We start from the raw sequence: 24,554 nt of genomic DNA on the forward strand, positions 1-24,554 counted from the left end.
AGTGAGGCAACAGGAAAGGGCATGGCGCTCTCAGTATTGCCCTCTAGCCAGGGCTACTTACTGCCTAGCAAGAAAGGCATATCAAAAAATACTACATAACCATAAGACCGCCTATTTTTCATCTAAAATCCTAACCTCTACTAATAAGTCGAAAGAAATCTTCAGGATAGTGAACGACCTATGCAATGATGACAGAACCTCACCTCCGGTAGTTCCTACACAAGCACTATGCAACTCCCTGAATGATTTCTTTAGTGAAAAGATTTTATTGATCAAACAACACATCTCCACACTTCCAACTTGTGCCCCTGTGGACGATATCTTTTTTAATCCCCTAACCTTACATTCCATCCCCCTTATTGATTTGAAAGTCTTTTCAGAGTTACTATCCAGAGTCAAATCAGGCTCCCCTATGGATGTCTGTCCCCCTCAAATTATGAAGGAAATCGGTCGAGCCATTCCTAACAGCATGATGTCCCTGCTTAACAACTCTCTCACCTCGGACAGTCCCTAGTAGCTTCAAGCAGGCTCTACTAATACCCCTTACGAAGAAACCTGGTATTGATCCATCGGACCTCACGAATTATCGGCCCATATCCCTGCTGCCCTTTTTGTCCAAAATGTTGGAGGCTCATGTTACCAACTGCCTCTCAAACTTTGTGGAGGAATCGGGCTATCTGCAACCTAATCAAGCAGGATTTCGGCCTGGTCATTCGACCGAGGCAGTAATATTGGCCGTCCAGAACACCTTGAGGTCCAACGCTGACAAAAATCTTCACCAAGCCCTGGTGCTCCTTGATTTGTCTGCGGCGTTCGACGCGGTTGACTATTCCATTCTGGTCAACCGTGTCGAACAGGCAGGCCTTAGAGACTCTGCCTTGGCTAAAATCGTTCATATTCAAACGCACCCAGTCTGTCTGCCTTGGATCTTTCTCAGCTCCCAAAATCAACTCCTTTTGTGGGGTCCCTCAAGGCTCTTCCTTGTCCCCCTTATTATTTAATTTGTATATGCGACCCCTCCTCTTTGCTTTAAGAAAACACAAAGTCACTGTATATAATTATGCAGATGACTTGCAGTTAGTCTTTGCACTCAACTCCCCAAATGCTGTGGAGGATTTTCAAGCAACCATGACCCTAATTCAGAGCTGGATGTCTCTAAATCATCTTAAATTAAACCCGGGGAAATCGAGCTGATTTTGCCCGGCAAGAGCGAAATCAGTTGGAGCCCTAATTTCTGGCCTACGGACATGGGCCTCCCCCCTAAGAAATCACAAACTGTAAAAAGTTTGGGGGTAACCATCAACGAGGACCTCACCTTAAAATCACAGATCGGTACTGTGGTCTCTTCTGGTTTTTTTCAACTGAGGAAAATCAGGAAAATTGCACACCTCCTCACCCACACTGCCCTAATCCAGGTGGTCATGGCCCTAATCCTTTCCCACATTGATTTTTCAAACAGTCTCTATCTAGGCTTACCCATAGGCCAACTTAGAAGACTGCAGTACCTACAGAACCAAGCTGCCAGACTGATCTGCAATGTTCCCAAATGGGTCTCGATCAAATCTGGCTTAGAGACCTTGCATTGGCTTCCTGTGGCTCAAAGAGCCGAATTTAAAGCCGGTTGTATCATTTTTAAGGCATTGCAAGGTAAGGGCCCTTCCTTCATCAAACAGCTGATTGGCAGATACGTCCCCTCACGCAGCTTGAGATCAGCCCACAAAGACTTACTTGAGGTACCTCGCTTCAAGAAGAAACGACAGGGAGGCAGCAGTTTTCATTTTTTAGCAGCAACCCTTTGGAATTCTTTGCCGCTAGACCTTAGACAGTGTAAGGATCTTCTTGCCTTTAGAAAGGCATTCAAGACTCATTTATTTACACAGGCATATTTGAAATAGAGACTTTCGTTTGATCCACCCTTGTTATGTTTTTTATCTCTTTCCAGCGCCAAGAAGCCTCTGGGCGTATGCGCGCTTTATAAATAATAAATAACATAACATAACATTTCATAGAGTTTGGTTGAAATTCGTGCTGCTTGAATAAGATTTGGTACGGTGGTATACTCTTTGAGATGTAGTGTCTTGGCGTTCATTTATGACACGCTGGCTCAGCAGCCACTGCTGCCAAGACCTGTCCATAATCTGGCAGTCACCGCATAAAATCTTTGTAGGGCCTATTCTGTCTTTCAGCCATCTGAGCACACAAATATTATTGTTCCCTGCTTGTGCCTCTGTTACCTGCTTGTGATGCTGTGCCTCTGTTCCCTGCTTGTGAACCGGTTTTTCGTGCCTCTGTTCCCTAGGGCGTTACTGGGCAGAGAGCTGTGTGTGTGTGTGGCTGTGTGTGTGTGTGGCTGTGTGTGTGTGTGGCTGTGTGTGTGTGTGTGTGGCTTTCTGTGTGTGTGTGGCTCTGTGTCCGCGAATACTCTCTACTACTCTCTAATGCTCACCTATTGCCATTGTAAATGGCAATACCATTTATTTTTTTGTAGGTGGCTCTATGTGTGGGTGGCTCTGTCTGTGTGAGCGCGGCTCTGTGTGTGTGGGTGGCTCTATGTGAATGACTGTGTGGGTGGCTCTGTATTTGTTTGTGTGTGTTTGTGTGTGTGTGGCTCTGTGTGGGTGTAAATGCAATAGGTGATGCATATGCGAGCGCATTGTAAATGACAATGCCATTTCTTTAACTAATAAGCTATTGGCAATGTAAATGACAATGCTATTTATTTATGATAAAAAAAAAATCATAAGCAGTGCCAATAGCTCTACCTTTAAAAATGCCGAGACCATTGCATTGTAAATGCTGGTTTTAAAAAATGGATTAGAGTGCTCTAGAAAGAACCAGTCACTAGAGTGAGAGTGAACGGGTGGGTGTCATCTCCGATTCCAATTGAGGGCGGCACGCGGCAGGGGTGTCCACTGTCACCAATGTTATTTTCGCTTGCCCTTGAACCCCTAGCCTGTAAGCTCCGGCAAAACCATGGGGCAGCTGCTTTGCGATTCCGACAGACTGCTGGTCATTTCTCTGTACGCGGACGACATGTTATTATATGTACGGAAACCTGAGGTGTATCTGCCCGAATTGCTCCGGGAACATATTAAATTCGAAAGGTTCTCGGGACTGGTTGAAATTGGTGGTGTTTCCACTAGCAGCAAGTACGAAAGAGATAGAGTTGGAGTTTCCACTCACTTGGACGTCGGACCCTGTGAAGTATCTAGGGGTTTGGTTGCATAGAGACCCAGAGGTAGTAGTTTCGGAAAACTATGGCCGTGCAATCACGTGTATCACAGAGAAGCCCGAGCGATGGGCGCATCTGCCCCTCTCCTTGGCGGATAGAATTGTAGTGGTTAAAATGTCCTTTCTCCCCAAGCTACTATACATTTTTGTTAATATCCCTATTAAATTGAATGTGGCACCATTCAAAACTCTTCAGTCCGCGTTAACGACATTCGTTTGGGGAGGGAAAAAGCCCAGGTGCAGGTGGGATCTTCCAATGCAGCCGTTTGGGGGGGGGGGGGGGGGGGGGGGGGGGGGGTTTGAGGATCCGGATTTGGAGTTTAGATTATACTATCTTTGTGTTCAGGCTGCAAATTATTGACATTTCCCGCAGCGTTTTCAACCCCATGTGGCGATAGATGCGCATGCAGTGCCCCCAATCGCGGTGCAGGAAGCGACCCAGTACAATGCACGGCATGGGCTTGGCGTCAATTGCCGGAAAGAGCTCAACTATCTTATCTCTATGCTCTGCTGGTACCTCGGGCATCGCGTCCCGATATATCAGAGGCACGTGAAAAACGAGCTCTTAGCGAATTGGCCAAAGTAAGTATCTTACGGATGGGGGATCTGTATGCGAAGGGTCAATTTAGAACACTGCAGAAGTGCAGAAGGTGGCGGACCGAGTTGCCTGAGACTTCTCGCCCTAAGGACATTTGGGCCCCGCTTACAGCATACTTGATGACTAGTCCAGACTCATTATGAATCTGTATATGCATGTTTGCACTGGTTCCCCGTTCTGGCTCACTGACGGTCCTCAGCACTGCTCTCTGGTGAGAGTTCACTTATGCCTTATTGCCTTCGTTGATGGATAAATTAACAGCTTACTTGCAGGTCTAGTATCAGGTCGACACTGTACTACTTTTGTATATGTGAAACTATTGTGCCAAATGAACGTTTGCATTCTTTTGGATCTTTATTTGTTTTGCTGGTGGGAAGGGTGGGGGGAGGGAGGGATGGGGGGGTTGGTTCTTTATGGCTGTATTGTAACAGCAGCCTTGTTAACTGATGTCACTTTTTTGATGAAAATCAATAAACATACTTAAAAGGTGCAAGCAGAAGTTCTTGGTATGCAAATGCTGACTAGATAACAACTACTTAGCTTGAGTAATTGTAAGCATAAGCTCAGAATAAAATCGACAACGATTTTATTAACACCATCGATGCTAGTGTTATTTTCCTCCTGTGCTGATATATCTTGATTCCCATTGTTCATGACGAGCTCAGCTCGTCATGAGTGTATGAGAGGTGTACATCATGACGAGCTGAGCTCGTCATGAGCGTCGAAGGAGTTAAAAGATAGTGACCTCATACTTAGCTATAGGTAATCTCACAGAAACCTTGGACCGGTTTTGATGGTTGACAAATTAATTACACTAGACCAATACTGAATACCAGAGTTGACCAGGTACAACAGATTAGGTGGTGTAGATACAATAGCAGTAACAGGGTTGTTACAAATATGCCAAACACTTGCTTCTTTTAAAAGTTCTATCCAGTCTGAAACTGTGTCAATATGCATCTCTTAAGACATCAGAAGACAGGTTAGTTAGAGAAATGCTAGAGTGAGAGAAGGGACTTTTACTCGATCAAAAAAACATACTGTTTTGTATACGATGCTTTTACTGTTATAAAGTGCTTGCTTTAAATGCCTCTTGGAGCTAAATGAACAAGGAAATCCTACACTGGATAAATAGAGAGCGACAAAACCATTGATGCAGAGAGAAAATATTGTAAACAGAATAAAAAGGTCTTTTACGCTATTCCAAAAGTGAGGTGACTGTGGATCGACAGTGAGCAACAAGTTCAGATCACTTTCTTCCTACTGGGATATGTGTGGTTTTCCACAAATTGTAAGGCTGCAAGAAAACAACAGCCTACTGAATATACTTCAAAACATTACTTGTAACTGAAGTGGTGTAGAAAGCTGGAGCTCCTGATACAGAACACACGTTTTAGATTTGTTGATACGGAATAGTGGTAAATGTATGAGAAGGCCCTGGACTGGACCACCTCCTTCCTCTCCGGCAGAACACAGAGTGTCCGCCTCCCCCCTTCCGCTCCGATGCCACGGAGATCATCTGCGGCGTACCCCAAGGCTCATCCCAACGTTGTTAAACGTCTACATGGCACTGCTCGCTCACGTCGCATGACCTCAACATCTCCTACGCCGACGACACCCAGCTGAGCCTCTCCCTCACCAAAGACCCCCACACCACCAAAACCAACCTCCACAAAAGGAATGAAGGCCGTTGCAGACTGGATGAGCAACAGCCGACTAACGCTGAACTTGGACAAGACTGAGGTCCTCATCCTCGGATCCACCCCCTCGGCCTGAGAAGACTCCTGGTGGCCGACTGCACTAGGAGCACCCCGCACACCCACCGCCAACGCACGCAACCTAGGGGCCATTCTCGACGCCACCCTTTCTATGACGAAGCAGGTCAACGCCGTCTCCTCCTCCTGCTTCAACACCCCCCGCATTCGCAGGATCTTCAAGTGGATCCCCACCGAAACAAGAAGGACGGTCACCCAGGCCCTCGTCAGCAGCAAACTGGACTACGGAAACGCACTCTACGCAGGAGCCCCGGCCCCAAAGCATCCAGAACGCCCCCGCACGCCTGATCCACGGCATCCCTCGCCGCAGCCACATCACACCCCACTTGAGAGACCTGCACTGGGTCCCCATCAACAAGAGGATAACCTTCAAACTCCTCACCCACAAGGCACTCCATAACACAGGACCAGATTACCTCAACAGCAGACTCAGCCTCTACACCCCCACCCGCCAGCTCCGCTCTGCAGACTGCGCCCTCGCCACCGGCGGCAGATCATTCTCCCACCTCGCCGCCAAGACATGGAACACCCTCCCCATCTGCCTGCGGCTGACCAAAGACCTTCTAATCTTCAGGAGAGTCCTTAACCCCTTCGAGGCTGATGACGAGCTGGGCTCGTCATGGTGTAGCCTCCTCAAACACTGATGACGAGCCCAGCTCGTCATGAACAATGGGTTTTTAAAAAAGTCAGCATACCAGAGTAATAAGAGCAGCGCGCATGTGGTTAAGACCTGGCTCGTCGAACAGTAGCAGCTTCCCCCCCCCCGATAGCGCCTTGAGACCCTCATGGGTATGTAGTGCGCTTTATAAATGCTATGATTGATTGATTATGAGTGGATAGGCATACCACTCTAAAGAAGCAATGCTTGAGGCAGGCAGCCAACTGGGCAAACACATTGATAAGAGTGATGTCCTCAATTTAGGTCCCAGGGAAAATCCAGACCACTAAGCCATCTGGGTTAAGTTTTGAGCTAATCAGACACAAGCAGAAACCTACATGCTGCAAATCTAGTGGTGGATTATATTAAGGAACAAGATAATCTGGATGTCAGCTGTGCCATTACATAATGCAAAAACAAAAAAGAAAGAGGACTGTAGCTGGAGATCATAAACAGAGCTTAGGTAAAAGAAATAAAAGGTTGCAGTCTTTTATCACCTCTCACTAAACCGTATGCCACTGAAGTGACTATTATTCAAAGTAGAGCAAGTCTGCTACTGAAGGAGACAACAACATTTGATCGTGTTGCAGGCTGGTGTCAGATTTTTAAAAAATCAGTACCCAGCAGCATCCAGCTCCATCTTTAGGCCAACAAGAACAGATGTGTGGACCTGATACTCTTGTGAGATCTCCGCCACCGGACTTAAACTTGCTTGCAGCCGGGAGGGGATGGGGGTGGGGGTGGAGGAGGTATAACATTCTATTAGCTTAAACCAACCAATAAAAATTGATTGCACGCCATTAGAAGAGTTCAGATGGATAAGCAAATTATGTGATTAGTGAGAACCTTCTTTGATCCAAAAAAGACAGAACAGTTTTTCTTCAATAGTGCTTTAACCAGCGCAACTTTGAATTAACCTGGTGCTGAACAGGGCAAGACCTGATCAATTAAAACGTGTCACAAGAAGATGCGCTAAGCGAGCAAATAATGAAACATAGTAGATAGGTATGTTCTTACAGTAAGGTATGTTCTTACAGTAGAGCATAGGCATTTAATTTCTTCTACCAGTTAATTAAACCGATTATGTTTAGGGTTCGACTTCACAGTGAGACGATGGTTATATCATCCACTGTAGTTCGAATCATAATACCCCACCTGTACAATATCTGGGGGGTATTCTTCTGGATCACAGGTACCTTATTAAAGGAGTGAAAGAAGCTCACATGACTGCTGGCGAGAAGAACATTTCTTAAGAGCTTTTATGTTTAAAAGCTTGCCGACCATAAACTAACCTGCTCTTATACTACATTGTGATAGTTTTGCCCAAACCTGATCAGTAGTACTTTAATTTACTTTGATATACCACTAGTTCTTGAGAATGTCTATTTGAGATATGCTAAAAGATCAGATTTTTGGCTTTGGTTGTACATATCTCAGGCATACACAACTTAGCCAATTTTTTTATTTTATGAAATGGTGGATTTTGCAATAGCAACTAGGTCTAATGCAGCAAGTTTCTATAGGCAAGACAACCTCAAAGAAAGGCAGATTTTGTGTCAGAAGCACTGTAAGCTAATTAGCCCGAATTGTTTCCCACAAACTTGTGATGATTCCAGCCTCTCAGATGAGCCTTCCAATCTGCACTGAAAACGAGATAGAACATCCCTGAAAGGGGAAGAGTAAGAGTGAGGAAATGCGGGAGGTACATTGCTAAAGCAGAACTGATCAGGCTTGAGCCACATGATAAACTGTGGCGTTTTGATATTGTTGTGAAAAAAAGAAAGGAGAAACACTCTGGCTGTTGCATTTGTGTCATGCAATGGTCCAGGCCTCTGGAAGACTTAAGCAATGATTGTTATATGTTTTGCTCACATGTCCTCGACAGTTGGTGAGGTATGTTACATTGATTGTTTTTCTCTGCGAAAACTGAATAAAGAGATATAAAAAAAAGATATAATGATCAGATTATGCATCTAGAGAACTAGTGGATGATCATTCTGGATGATTCCTCCACAGCAGAAACACACTGACATGCAGGAGAATAACGATTCTCCGATTACCATGACAAAAGAATCAGGACTTCATTTAAGACGCGGAGGCTAACATTATGCATAAGCTTTTTTTTTGCCACTCCTGAAAAGTACCCCCTTTAAAGAACTTCAATAAATAACAATCCAGAACTGGAATTAGAATAGTCAATAAAAGCCTCCTGCATAGAACGTGCATAATGTTTTAAATACGATTCTGCGAAGTTACTCTTACATCTTCTTCAACTCTCCTCCATGAAAACCTGACTTCTCTACGTCTGAGACTCTGAAATCAAAAAGCACCTTATTTCAAAAACCAATTCTGTCAGTTCGAATAAAGAAACGCAATACCAAATCCTTATTCACATACATTTCCCTTATCCCGTTTTCTTTTCTTTTTTAACTTACACAACATGCCATTGTACTTCTTAAAACCACTTCAGACATATGCTCAATTGGTCTAAAATAATGTTTTGCAAAATTGTCCACATTAGACCAATCTGCTGCTTTTAAAATATTCTCCAAACTTCCAACAACACCTGCTCGCCATAGCCTCTCTGACTGAATGAGCTTTGAATTTTTCCATATTCACTCCTACCTGCTCCATTGCATATCTCACCCACCTTGAAATTGTCGCTCTAGTTACAGCTTTGCAAGGTTTAACGAGAGATAACTACTGATGTTCACCATCCGTCCTATTTTCCGCTATTCTACACTCCTACTCCTTTAGACAATCCACCACACACAATTTATTGCATTCCTCATATTTTGGCTAAAATATCGAAGTTTACATTTTCTTAGTTCTCTTCCGAATTTCAAACACACACCATATAGACAGAAATTCCTATTAACTTTCAAACTCTTCACATCTGATACTCTTCTACATGATATCAAACACAAAAGAGTCTCTAGTTTAACTGAAAGGTTCTTATTAATCAAAACAATTCATTGGCCAATCAAAAAACAACTTCAAAACCAAATTTACATCCCACAGCACATCATACAGTGCTCTAGGAGGCCTCTTCAATCTCAATATTCACTACTCTACAAACCAAAACATTTGTACCCACTGATCTTCCTCCAACAAAAACATGTCCTGCTGAACTAGCCGACCTGTAACAATTGATACTTTTATAGCTTAATCCCTTTATTGAACTGATCCACTAAAAATGTACTATCTCCACTAAAGGAGCCTCCACTGGATCCAAACTCCTTTCCTTGAACCTATGTACCCAAAATCTCCACACTTCTTTATACCTTTTCCGATTGCCAGGTACCCAAGATTCCTCGAGTACCTCTGTAGCTTCTTGCGAAATTTCCTCGAATGCACTGGATCCCCTGACATCTCCCAAACAAGAAGGTTCAACATTCCACTCTGAATCAAAGGATGAAACTTGCCTAGATCATTTATCAGCATATCTTCTTCTGCTTTCATCAAAAAAGCAATCTCGCATGCCAATTCAAACAACGCTGGAAACCATGCCTGCGACACCCAAATAGGCGTTACTAAAACCAACTGACATCCTTCTCTCCTCACCTTCAGCAATACCCTCCGTATCATTGCAGAAGGAGGGAAAGCATAAACTGCCATTTTCAACCAAGTCTGCTGAAAGGAGGGTATAGCCACAGCCCCTGGATCTGGTAACCAACTGTAATACTTCTCCAACTGGCTGGTCAATCTTGTTGCAAACAGGTCTACTTCCAAATCACCCTAAACATCCTGAATCCTTTTGGAATACTCTCTCCCCAGCATCCAATCGCTGTAATCCTTCATGTGCCTAGTATTCCAATCTGCAACCACATTCCATACCCCAGGAAGGTACTCTGCTCTCAAAGCTATCTTGTTCTCCTAACAGAACTTCCACAACTGCTTTGCCACATACAAAAGACTCTTCAATCTGCAACCCCCCAGCCGGTTCATATAAGCTACTGCTGATATGTTGTCCATTTTCATCAGCACTGTCTGACACTAACTTCTCCTAGAAACTCTTCAAGGCATACAACTCCACTGTCAGTTCCAGACAATTTATTTGAAGGTCCTTCTCATGACCATGCACCACCTGTCTCCTGGAGCCCTAAACTACATCCCCCGTCCTAATAGACTAGCATCCGTCTCAGAACAGCATCCGGAACACAACCAAATATTGCCCTTCCATTCCAAACCTCCAAATTGTGCCACCACTTCAATTCTTCCTTCGCATCCACACTCAACTCTGACCCCAAACCATAAACCTCTTCACAATGAGTCTGCCTTTACTCTTTGCAAGGCATGATAATGCAAAGGCCCTGGAAAAATATCCTGGATCGAGGAAGAAAACAAACCTAGAATCCTTGCTAAATCCCTCAAGGTCAAAGACATCTTCCGCAAGACTCTTAACACCTCTTTCTTTATAATTTTTACCTTCATCTCCTGTAACCTTAACACCTCTCCAACCGTATCTATTGTGAACCCTAGAAAATCCAAACTGAGAGGGAATTAAAATTGACTTTGCTTGGTTTATCAAGAATCCCAAACTCTCAAATATCGCTACTACTGCTTTGAGCTGTTTGGTCAACTCCACCGAGTCCTGTGACATCAACAGGATATTGTTTAAATACACAATCATACGATAACCTCTTTGTGAAAAAAGCCACAACCACATGCATCAACTTTGTGAAGCACCATGGTGCAGAAGACAGACCAAAGGGGATAACAAAAACTGATATAATTGGTTTCTCCACCTGAACTGAAGAAATTTCTGACTAATTTCCTTCATCGGAACAGTGAAGTAGGCATCCTTCAAATCCAACTTCACCAACCAATCCTTTGACTGTAACATGTCTCTTGAAAAAGAGGAATGCCTTCCATCTTGAAATGTCCGCAAACCAATGACCGGTTCAAACTTCTCAAGTTTATCATCGGTCTCCAACTCTGGTCTTTCTTCTCTACTAAAAACAAAGTGCTTATGAACCCTTTCAAATGATACTCTATCAAACAAATTGCTACTTTTTTTTTTACATATCCTACACCTCTAAATCTGCAATTACTACCTGTTCTTGCTAGAAAACTAATTCCTTTGGTTCCACTACCTGAAACAGTTGTTGTACAAAATCTATTTCGAACTGTTGTGCCACATTTAACACCCAATGATCCCTTGGTATTTTCTTCCATTCCTCTTGAAATAATCTCAAGTGTCCTCCGACTTTTTATAGAGAAGAACCAAAAGTTTTCCCCATACTCACCTTGTGATCCTGGACTTGACTGACTTCTTCCTTGACCTCCTCTGTCTCTGGGATATATTCCTCTTTGTGGGAAGAAGCCTGAGGTCCCTTGGAAACCTCTTCCAATTCCTCTGTACACATAGTTATACTGAGACCTCTGAAATCCCCGCCCAGCATACGGTCCCCATCTACTGGCCCTACCAAAAACACCTCTGAAAACTTTCCTCATATTGGTTTATGCCTTTTCCAGCACAGTAAAAGTAGACACATTTGTGCCAAGACTCCTAACCAATACTACACCAAATAATAATCCTTTTGCCTCCTCACTGGGCTCTTTGTTTGCCATATCTCCTAATTTTGGGCAGATTTTCATCAATACAGACTTCCTTCTCTGCCAACAGTCCTGAATTAGTATTCCCCAAAAAGACCATCGCCCTTTGGCTCCATCCTTGCAACAGTTGAACATAAACCTGCTCACCATTAATAGACACCCCTTCCACTATGTCCATTATTTTCGCCAATGGGCCCAAAATATCCAACAGATGGTCCTGACATTGCTTCAAAGACCTTTCAACGCCATTCCGTGGATCTCTCCCCATTATAAATAAATATGAAATCAAATCTGGATCCAGATTCAGGGTGAAACAGATCTTATTATCTATATGTGGCCTTGAGCATTCAGCTCTGAACACATTCCTTACCTCTCGTTCGAAAGGCTTCCTAATCCATTGCTTAATAAATTTAGAAACATGATCCTGCGGCCACCAGTCTGCACTCCTTGGATGCCTTAATTTGTATGGACTAAACATTTCCTCGCCTAGAGGATCCTTTATCACAGCCTTAGATGAAGAGGCTTGGTCATTCTTAAGATGGTCATTTAAATCGTCATCCTGTTGTACTTCAAGAATGTACTCATCATACATTTTCTCTCATCTACTTGGTCATCAATATCCATATTGTATTCCTCATCTGAATAATCTTGTGTGCAGTCCAGGGCACCACTTTTTCTAATGTCATTTAATCCCTCTTTACTTTTTTAAAAGCTTAGTCTTTCTAGCCGGTCTTTTCTCTCTCCTTCAGTGCTCCGCCTCTGAAAATTACCAAAAATCTTCTTCAGAACTTACCTCCTTTCTCTTCTTATCCATAACAATCTCCACTACTTCCCTAATAGAAATATTCATCTCACACGGAATCAATGTCCACTAACTTTCTTCACTATCTCTTGAACTCCCCTGCTGACTTACACCAACTTCCTCAGTAGAAATATTCTCTCCTAAATCGCACAAAAAAAATACACTTTCCTTTTAACTCCACAACCAGAACTAACTGCTCGGACGAAATTCTCCTCTTCACGCAGCTGATTGTTATTTTTAAACATCAGCTGTGTCTTTCCATTTCCTAGTTATTACCAAGCCATTTTAGCCCAATCCAATACGGCAGCCGCTCTCTCGCTAGATTACAGCGGCCAATCCGATCTTTTCTTCTGACCCTACTGAAAGAGTGACCTCACATTACCAGTCACGCCATCGGCATGGAGTCCGGAGTTTGTGCTCCCTCAAGCAATACTGTCTGCTCCCCTCAGGGAGACCTGCACAGAAATGATTTAGTCAACAATCGGAGAGAAAGCATGCACCTCCACCGCTACGACAGGAGTCTTGTGCATCCAACGGTAAGCCTGCACAAGTCTCCTGCGTAGCTTTCACTTAATCAAAACCATTCAAAACAAGCAATACGACCGTAAAGTCTAAAAAAAACAAAAAAAAGTCAACCATAACAAGTCCCTGTTTCTTATTAAACTACTACCAGCCTATAACAACATCTAATCAGTTCACTTCCCAACAAAGTCACAAAAAAGAGCCATACTCACGCATACCACTTCTGAAAATTAGAAGCTTAAACCCAAATACACTCAAAGCTTCCTACAACAAACTGCTTCACAGTGATATTAGTAAAGTGAACAAAGTACTTATCTGAACAGGAGCAGCATTTAAAAGAGGATGAGCATTCTATGCAGGAGGCTTTTCTGGACTACTAAAATTCCAGTTCTGGATTGTTATTTACTGAAGTTCTTTAAAGGGGCTGCTGTTGAGGAGTGGCAAATAAAAGGTGATGCATAATGGTAGCCTCCCGTCTTGTAATGAAATCCCAATTGGGTGCCAGGCTGATAGTTGCATTCGGTTTGCTTGTTAGTAAGGGTTCCAAAATCTTTGCAAGCAGTTTATAATTTATGAAATAATGATTATTTCAGGGGAATGATCAGAGGAGCTTCAAAAAATAAAAATAAAATCGACAATATAACGCTAACAGTGCATTTCCTTCTGTAGGCAATAGACCAAAGACGAGTCAAAGCCTGAAGATGAGGACAGCGAGTTCAATTTCGTACAATTCTGTGGTGTGTTGAGTCTCTAGCTGATGGACACTGTATGCTTTTCATTCTTGGAAGATGCTCTACAGTTAGTAATTCTGTTTTACAACATCCAGCTCGTCAGCTTCTGTAGGTTCTTAAAAAGTGAGCAGCAATAGAGTCCTTTTTGCTGTTTTTGTAAAACACTGTTGCTCATAAGCAACCAATATCCTGAAAAATGAGTGTTGACTAAATTAGTGATTGAGTATCTTACAACCCCAGCAGCATCTTAAATTCCCCATCCACCTGTACTGTTCACATCACAATTTAGTTAACTGTAGGTATAGTAAGATCTAAATTGAATTTTTGTGCTACTTTAGCAGTGTGATTATGGGAAGTACTGACATCTCCGTAATTTACCAGCAATAAGGTTCGTGTCTGTCTTGTGGGGGTTACATAGTTATGCCTCTAATCCTTTTAGACATTTCCTACCAAAGACGATATACAAAATAGGTTGGTTCTGGGCAGTACCAACATTAACATCTTAACAGTAATATAGCGATTGATACACCGAATGTTCAGCTACCAGTTTTCAGATCATTTAAATAAGTGAGCACGTATAGTACTATTAAAACAGCAAGACTAAATAAGGTTAAACTGTCATTCTGAAGAAAAAAATTAATTAATCTGATAGAAACGATTTTAAAACATACATACCCGGATCAATTTTGAAACATTCATGGCCATGCTGGTGCTGAAGTTGCGCACCTGAAAATAAAATACATCTCTTTGTAAAACTTTAAATAATTACTTCTTTCATGTAGGCCTTGTATTAAGTTAGACACAGTGGTCGCAATCCTCAATTACTAACCAACTGCCCATCTCCCTAAAATCCTTACAGTGATACTTTTTCAAGACATGCGATACATGAATTGCTCACCTATGCAGTACACAATCGTATAATATTGAGCTTATGAGCCCTAAACTGCTCTAAACATATGTTCTAGAGGCACCCGTTATTAAAAAAGCCTAGAGGGGGAGGCTTAACTCTGCTTCAGAAACTGATGGTCGGGTCGTGATGGTCCCAAGTCAGCAGTTCACAACGTTTCCCTTCCTAAGATTCCCTTTACTAATGATTGTATTTAGGCATGGTAGGCTACTTGTTCTAATTCAATTGAACCATGATTTAGCTACAGCGTGCTGCTTGATTACATCGTGTGGAAAAAATATAACCAACATTTTTCGAATTGTATTTTCTTTTTATATGAGATGCTTACTGGGATGCTTATTTTCACAATTTGATCACTTTTAAAACCAATAACCAAAATAACTAAAAAAAAACTAGATGTGATCAAATACGTTTTGTTATTTTCCATGACGAAAAACAAGACACATTCCTTGACTAACAGCACAACACACATGATATTGATGTTTTACAAGTGTGAACATTTTATTCGATAAAACATCAACCGAAGTCAAAGGAAAGTGCAAATGTTATGCCTCAAGTTTTACTGCAGGATAAAACCCTCTGCACCACTCAACAAGTGGCAATAGTAGTAACAAATATCTTTATTTGCCATTAAGTTATGTGTGGAGTCTTCAAATTCCTGTGTGAGCTAAAACGTCACTATCTCAAGGCAATAAAATACTACAAAGAATATGGTCAGACTTATGTGGCAGAGCAGTATGAGGCCATGTTATCCAGGTTTCAAAATGCAAAGATCACAGGTTTTGATGCCCTGCATTAGATTAACAGAAAATAATATTCCCAAATGATAAGAGTGCAAAGCCCTGGGCTTCGGTTGATAGAAAGAAACCTTCAACTATCTGCGGCCGTCATCTGAGGCAACACCCAATTTAGGAAATCTTGTACCCGGTACAACCTCTGGCATATATTTTCATTAATCCAAAAGCTGCCTACTAGATCTGCTTGGTCTTTGGGAGGTAACAAAGAGCACCCCGCCTCAAACTCCAGCACTTGCTTTCATAGAATGATGGGCAAAAACTAGACTGCTAAACGGCATACATCCTGTTGTAGCCATTAATAATAACCGGAGGCACCTTGGGGGTTCACATCAGTTTATTTGGCATAGCACAACACCAGCGCGCCCGTTCACTTCCGCCAGCGAAGCCTCACTGACGGAGTACCGGCGCCGCTCACATTAGAACGTTCGGACACCGGGAAATCAGTGTCCGGTCCTATAACGCAGTCTTTGATGAGCTATCTATTGTCGGTGATCAGATCATCATGCGTGAAGATAAGTTAATTCCCCCTGTTGAGGTGCGGAAAAAACTCTTTGACTTGGCTCATGAAGGGCATCTAGGCCAAACCATAACAAGGAAAAGGCTGAGAAACGAGTTCTGGTGGCCTGGAATGGATGGTGATGTGATTAGGAGGGTGGAGAGGTGCAGTGATTGCTGTGAATCTGAAAAACGGCTTAGAGTGGGACCCCAATCCACCCCTAGTTCCATCCAGGATCCGGGTGTGGTGTGGCATAGTATATGCCTTGACTTTATTGGACCTATGCCCGGTTTCCCCCCCCAGTAAGAGATTTGGTCCCGTCCTCGTCGCCAATTTATGTTGTAGCCATTAATAATACCCGGAGGCACCTTGGGCGTTCACATAAGTTTATTTGGCATAGCACAACACCATCACGCCCGTTCACTTCCGCCAGCGAAGCCTCAATGACGGAGAACCGGCGGCGCTCACATTAGAACGTTCGGACATCGGGACATTCCACTGTGGCGCAGGGGTGCGACCACAGTGAAGTCACAACACATCCTGACCTATTAATCATTTGTAAATAGTGCACGTCTTCTAGAAACCGTTAAAGGAATCAATCCCATGCCTATGGACCACAAACAATAATTGGCAAATTTGTCTCTTCAAGAGAGATAAAATATTACCAACTAAAACACTGAGTTGGCAAAAAACAGCAAAGGAAGTACAACCTGCGATTGATTCTTGATGCAACGCATGCCTCTTCTTCAAAGAAAAGACCAAGGGACCAGTTGACGTGTGATCAAGTACTGACTGCACAGTATGAGGGGCACTACTAGGTGCGTGTAAGCATGCATCAGAGACACAAAGTTTTAATGTCTTCTTTTAAGAGCTCAATCTTGCATATGTACTGTCCACTCCCTTTACAACATTCAAAACCCATTACGTGTGTAAGCGGCCATCATCACATATTTTTTATTAGCTTAGCACCGGAAGACCTTTTCCACGTCTAACTGGAATATTTCTCTCCTCAAAGAATCCTTCCACAGTTCAGCCCACTAGTATTAACCGGCTTTACTTTCTAAATCGATTTTTACAATGACATTCAGGACCCACTGAATTGCAAGCCAGCTACTCCGCTCCTTTTCACCTCTTCATTTTGTCAGTACGCAATTATACCACTGAAGCAGCACACTTCTAATCAACAAGAGACTAGGCTTCATCTCCCCAGATGTTCTCACAATTACAGACATATTGGGGGTGGGGAGATGCCCTATAGCTGGTGTGTGGACAGAGGGACAGGAGAGCCGGGGACATCCAGAAGGAGACACGGACTCTCAACAGGGAGAACGGGAGGGCAACCAAGATGGAGACCCTGGTGTGAGAGGAAGCGAACACCCACTGAAGAGACCAGACCCCTTGACTTCTGAGGTATGGAACCACCCCATGTTGTGCTGTCTGCCTTCCCCTGTGCCCCCTACATCCTTCCTTTTCCCACTCCCCCCGGATGTGGATAATCCGCCCCTTGGGGCTCTGGATGCACAGCCCACGAATGCCCAATTATCTACACCTCCTCCAACCTCCCTCTTAATATTTAGGACATACGCACCCTGAGAAACCTTGATAATTCTTAGATGAAAATAGACTAGAAGAATTAATACATCCTGGGCTTGTGCACTAAACATGCAAATTATTGCATGTAACCTGTGTTTACCTGTCTTTTTGTAACACACCAACTCTTGCTTACTGAACCACCTTTGCTGGGACATGAACCTATTTGTAGTAGGTTTGTTTTAACTAAATTCTAATAAAATGCTATATTATATATACAAAAACAATTACATACGTATACACACCACATTGCAACATGCATTTTACCTTGTCCTCATCATGTTCTTTCACAAATGGAAAACGTAGCTTTGACCTGTTCTATCTCGTTCACATTCAAAACTATACTGGTTTGTTCTGTCTGGCACGAGAATCCCTCCTACCTATTTTAACTGACTGCTCGGTCTTACTATTCCTAGGGTCTCTTTATTTATTAAGGACTTTACAACACGCGAACATACTCTAAGAAATATACTGGGAGAAAGAGGTTTCAAATTGGGTCATTTGATGCAGAACGTATACTACTGCATATTATTCTTTCAGGCTTGGATAGTAGGAAGGTAGCCATGTCCCCATGTACACGTCTCTGTACTGACCTGTACTGCACGAGGCTGCTGCAGATCTGGAGAGTCTATGTTTGGACTACACTATTACTGACATGATGCTAGCTGGAAACAATCATTAGCAATTTAAATTCTGAATCAATCGGCCAATGTTCCTCTGGCTTACCGCAGACTTCTTTAAATTCGACAAATCTTTGAAATCCTGAGCAACCTGAAACATCTTTTGGACAGTGTTGACGGTTAATATAGGAAAATCAAATGTATTCAATTTCTGACAATAGTCTAGGGTCACAGTGAAATAATAATATAGACAAAATATGTACACCTACAAAATGCCAATCAATAAAAAATGGAAATAGTAAAAAAGACATCCCTTTCTATTTTTTAACAAAAATAATATATTACATCTTTTACACTTGTCTATCGAGTACTTTTTCAGTGAATTTATTGAACGCGCTCTAATTTATGCTTAAAAAAATCGTCCACAGCAACAATAAACATTTCCATTACTTAAGGATATGACATCCATGTAAGAAGCACCACAACTGCTGGGTCGTGAAAGGGACACATACAATGGCTTGAATGGCAAACCCTGCCTGCTACCTGAATTCACTTGTGGCCAGTCGACATGATGAAAGCATGTCACACATTCGACAATAAGACCACCTATTGTCAATAGATCTCCTGTAGTCAGTTGGCCTCATGTAAGCGTAGCTTCTGTAACCAGATCCAAAGCGCTCACCCATATCTACTGTTGCTCGCCATCTGTGACAACTAGAAGTAGATTCCCTGTGACCCGATCACTCTAGGCAAGTGAATCCTTTCCAACAAGGGCACCACAGGTACCAACTAATTTGGGGAGCTAGGGCTTGAGACCCAGCAATATTTAGGCTACGGGGCTCGTTAAAGACCCCCAAGCCTAGGCTCTGCAAATGAAGCAAGGCACCTGCAGTGAGGTTTTCATTTTCTAAATTCAGACCTTTTCCACCTCAAACTACCGGCTTCTACACTTGTACCAACTGTTCAATCTGTAAACTTGGCAAATCAAGAACAAAGGAGGTTTCAATCAATGGTCACAATTGCAAGATCAAAGATTTTATCAACTGTGAAAGCACTTATGTGATCTACCTGATAACATGTCCATGTGGACAACACTACATCGGCAGTTCAAAGAGACCCTTAAAAGTACGGATACAAGAACATTACCGGAACATTCATGGAACAGACACTAGACAATCCCTAGTTGAACACTTTCTACAATATCATGGCAATCGTTTGACCTTCACGTTTGTGGGTATAAAAAGACTAAAAATACCAAAACTAGGGGGTGATCTGGACTTACTCCTACGCAGAGAAGAGAGCTCACTAATTATAGGAATGGAAACAGTAACAAAGGGACTGAACCAGGAATATGAATGGCATCACTGGCTTTAAAAACCCTTATATCCCGATTAGGAGTTGATGCATATTGCCAATGGATATAGCCATATATTACTAACAATCATGTGACAGGAACAGTAATATCCTGTCTTTCATAAATGCGCCCTTTTGATACCACCTCACTATGCAGCACAACTATAGTAATGCTCAGTCCTCTCTGTGTCCCCTGCAGGACCAAGCTGCTCATGAGTGAATATCTGCCTTGGACTGCATAAACAAAAAATATGTGATATTGGTGCCTGTATTGTGAATAATGTTTAAAAATAGGGCAGTTTAACTAGAATCTATACTAGGATGTTAAATTATGCATATTCGGTGTTACTTCTAAAATGTTCAAACTAACGCTCTAGTTCTCCGTGGTTATGAATTCCTGATGTTAGAATTAGTTTGCAACTTAAGCCACGGCTATATCTTTGCTCCGTAGGACAGGCAGAATATAAAATATCAACATGCATGATGCATTTTGCAAGACGATCTGATGTCCAACAAAGAGAACGTTTACTAGACCCTGTGTACCTTCTGTGATAGTCTCCTTTATGGAGTCCGATATTCTCATACTAAGGCATTAATACCACTTACAAATGGCAGCCTCACGTAATTATGCTGATCGAGATATAACATGTTAAAACATAATACTAAGTTTTAATTCATTAGTCCTACTTACATATGGTATCTAAAAAAACTGGTGCAGTAACGCTTAGCCGGGTACGAGGGTTTCTTTCCTGTACACAAAGGAAATCTGACCATGTAAACATGACCTCCCGGGTTCACTTCCGGTTATTTGACTTTAATTTCCGGGTGGTATTCGGGCGATGGGGAACCTGGGATTCAACCCATACACCAACCCTCAGACTGAGAGCTGCGAGCAGGGACCGAACTGCACTTGTCAGCCTTGAAGTGAGTAAAACATCTATTGGGGTATTGTTATGTTTGGTGAAATGTCAATTAGTCGCGTTCTGCTAAACTTGTTTTGCATGCTCATGCGACTCGGCTAGTACTTTAGCCCTCCTTAATTAATGCACTTCCCTTTGGCATACAACCGCCTTAAGTAATGCGGGTGCCCCATGACTTTGTAATTACTGTGGCTAGTACCTGAGCTCTCCTTAATTAACGCACTTCCCTGTGGCATTCAATCGCCTAAAGCAATGCGGGTGCCCCGTGCCTGTTTAATTACTGCTGCCATTACGAGACGGGCGCGAATTTGTAAACACACGCGATCTGCCATCAGCCTCGAGTATCCTATGTGATCTGGCAAGTATTTTTGCTTTTCCCAACCCAAATATCGCTTCGGCACGTAATCGCCTGTAACAACGTGGGTGCCTCGTGAGTCCCTAAACATTGGCATAACAAGACGGGAACGCACATAAAAATAGACACGCACTATTACTTGGTCACTGACAGATTTTAGACAGTAAGTTCCAAAAAAAGAAGCCAAATACAACTCTTGGCTCTTGTTTATTATGCTTTTAAACGATTAGCGCGAATTTGATACATTTTATCTTATGCAAGCTATTTTGCAGTATTTGTAATTCTCATAAATAACGGGTCATCTCGCCCTTGGAGACAACTCCATGAACGTGAAATTTAAAGGACATTCTTTCACTTTTACAGCTATCAAACGTTATTTTCCTTTTAAACATGTTTAAACTATATGTACTCTCTGATGTGCTCGATAAGTACAAACGCCCATTTCTACCGATGGGGAATGAGGACATGTGGGGCAACCCACCAATAGACAATTGCTAGGGCATTTAGGCCCAAATATATAAAGAAACATAACAAAACCCAAGCCCTAACATGAATGCCTGTTTAACCTGCACTCTATATATCCTTTCACCATATGCATGCTTCTCAAAGATTTTCAATGTGATAAACTGCATGCATTGTATGAGCTATTATGGCATAACATCAGGCCACAAACAATTTATATATATCTCTTATCAGAACTTACAGAAGAACTTTGTTGCTCGAGTATTGAAACTATTGTCTCTTGGATTTTGTCAACTTGGAATCAATAATAATATACGCTGTATATGTGGAAATAGGTATGATCATTACATATTGTCTATTATGCTCTTACTCTTTTGTCTTGTTTCACTATATTACCTTGGTTTGGGATTTTTGCACATTATCTGTGCCGCTAGAGAACATCAAATGCTCGGTCTATCTGAGGCACTGGCGAAAGCGCACTTTTCCGGACTGTCCTCAAAATCACTCCTTTTTAGATCCCATCTTAAACTCCTTGCATTTTTTTTGGATCTTCTATAAGTATATGGGAAATCTGTAACCACGTCTCTTGAGGTATGATACACCTTCGTCTCACGATCCATATAATGCTTAACGTACAAGAGAGCTCTGATGCTGAGACATCATAAAAAATATATCAATCACTTCTCACTCTAGGTGATTTCTTTCCTTCTTTCTTGGGGTCAACTGCTATCTCGTTACATCTTAAAATAATTCATCTATCTTTCCTTACAGCCTTGAGAAAGCCCAGGCGCAACTCGCCAATAGGGGGCGAAACACGTGTCGGCTGTCCATGTCTCACTATAAAATAATAAAGATGTCACACTGCAACCTGAAATAGTTATGTCCTTCGTATGACGATTTGAAAGAACGGATATTAATCCAAACAAGTACAATCGTGATTTCTCATGGAGTACACACTTTCCACCTTTCAAACTCGTTCAGTTCCTGCAGCTGCTACACAGCATGACAGCAGGTGTGGAGGTTACAGGTGGTGCTGTGGCATAGGGCAACACGCCCTAGGGCTCTCACTGCGGTGGGTAGTAAAGATTTTCTAAACTTGTGTTTTAGAGGAATGTGCCCACTAGCACTGGAATCCTAACATCTGCTTCTGAAGCGCAGACTGACAATTGACCAATGAAGTGATTATCCTTTGATTGCTTTCAAGAATAAAGGCTGAAAATCAGAAACGGAAACACAGTTTCCAAGTAGCCCATTGTCTTGCGTCACATATTTAGATAATTCCTTATTTTCAGATCCAACAATACTGCATTCTGGGATGGCACCTGGGGAGAGCCAGGCTTCCTTGGCACACCCTAAAAGTATTGGAATATTCCATGACAGGCATTTTTGATCTATCGTTTTTTTAAGCAAATTTATGTGAAAACTGTGCTTTAAAATACACTATATCACCCAATTGTTTCAAAATATTCTCAGGGCAAGAATCCATTAAAAAAACTCTTGGAAGTTGTCTATCACGCTCACTCACTGGAATTTGACACATATCACAAACATGCCAACATTTCGAAAAAGGAGTAGGGTTTTAAGTGGGCCGAGTCCTGCCAGTGCTCAGAACTGTTCTAAAAAAAAATCAGGTGCTGAGACAGGTACCCTATCGGGCTCTCCATTTTTGACCTCCCCCTCAGAGTAAAAAAAAATAAAATCTAACTGCAGCAGTACCACCCTTCGCTGCCTTTGATGGAACTTCGAAGAGCCTTGTTATAGTTGTTTCAGTCTCAGCATTTTCAAAATTATATACAATGAAGCCATAGTTGTTGTCTTTTTAGCTTACTTATGCAACTAACAACCATTGACAAAACCAATAGTTCTGGATTTTTGTGGGTGTAATGTTACTTGTATTATATATCTGGATGCAATGACAAGCAGCAAAATACTAGTCGGGTGGCACACTATACAAAGCACAGATTTTAAGCAGGCGTGTTTTGAAGCCACGCCCCCACCCCCAGTTTTTTCATCCTACTTAAAACCCCGGAAAGGCGACAGTGAGAATAAAAACTAGCATTTACAATGCAATGGTCTCGGCATTATTAAAGGTAGAGCTATTGGCATTGCTCATGACTTTTTTTCATTTTTTTTAAACATAATTAAATGGTATTGTCATTTACAATGGCAATAGGTGAGCATTAGAGAGTAGTAGAGAGTATTTGCGGAAACAGAGCCACACACAGAGAGCCACACACACACACACAGAGCTGCCACCACATGTATAAGTGTAGGGGCACAGCCAGTCCAAGAAGTGTTGAATCACTTGTTTAGGTAGGTGCTCCTACATAACAAAATACTCACCTTTAGGGGCCATATACTAAGCAAAAGGTCACCATAGGCTTTTCAGCAGTTTGGTGCTCTCACACACTGCTTATCGGGGTTCACATGGTACACCAGACTATCAAACCATGTGTGCTGAGGCTTTTCCTGGGAGTGCGGAACCAACAGAGCCTCGCTCTCACAGTCCCACATTCCAGTGATACTCCTTACCATTATATATGAGCAATACCAGCCTTGGTGGCCGGTTGGGCGTCCCCATCAACCGGCACCAGGCTCTGCCTCTATCTGGAGCCAGTCATCCTCTCCCTTCAGTTGGCACCACTCTGCTTGTTTGAAAAATGTGCCGTATATTTAAGAGGCTGCCTGGTCACATGACCGTTTTGGGTTATGAATAGCAGATTGTGAAGATTTCTTCATGAAAGTGAGAGAGAGGGGGAGGGCATAGAGGGTGAGAGACACCACGCACAGTAAGAGACAAGCATACATTCCCCACGCACTAAGAGACACACACACTTCGCCCTGACAACACCAGCTTCAGAAAGAGACCCACTGACTCGCAAACATCAGAGAGAATCATGCAGACGGATTGCTAACACGGAAGAACACGCAAACACAGAGGCAGACATACAAGTACCGTTCACAAGCAGGGAACACACACACACATACACGTCACCCTGAGGAGGGCAGACAGACACATCACCCGTTCGCGGGCACTGACACACACAAACACACCTCAGTTAGAAAGAGAAACACATGCCACTCTCAGACAGGAAAACACATGCACAACACAGAGGTACGCCACTCATAGCGGGAAAGGCGTAACATATTTTATAGGCTGAAGCATACTTCACTCGAG

At 42.6% G+C, this 24,554-nt stretch overlaps 1 protein-coding gene and 1 long non-coding RNA gene across 3 annotated transcripts in view; one reads left to right on the forward strand and one right to left on the reverse strand.

The window, feature by feature from the left end:
* ATP5PO (ATP synthase peripheral stalk subunit OSCP) overlaps positions 1 to 24,554 on the reverse strand; it is a 76,847-nt gene that overhangs the window by 47,894 nt on the left and 4,399 nt on the right. For both annotated transcript variants that reach the window (XM_086935351.1, XM_086935352.1), the window contains exon 2: positions 14,552 to 14,602. In XM_086935351.1, the coding sequence (XP_086791477.1) occupies positions 14,552 to 14,602 (51 nt within the window). The remainder of the gene's footprint in view (positions 1 to 14,551; positions 14,603 to 24,554) is intronic.
* Positions 20,465 to 24,554, forward strand: part of LOC147698766 (uncharacterized) — a 57,909-nt gene continuing 53,819 nt past the window's right edge. The window contains exon 1 of the long non-coding RNA XR_015299367.1: positions 20,465 to 20,563. This is a non-coding gene — a long non-coding RNA (uncharacterized LOC147698766). The remainder of the gene's footprint in view (positions 20,564 to 24,554) is intronic.

The sequence above is a fragment of the Lissotriton vulgaris genome, chromosome 8 (genome assembly GCF_964263255.1).
Source record: "Lissotriton vulgaris chromosome 8, aLisVul1.2, whole genome shotgun sequence".
NCBI classification, from domain to species: Eukaryota; Metazoa; Chordata; class Amphibia; order Caudata; family Salamandridae; genus Lissotriton; species Lissotriton vulgaris.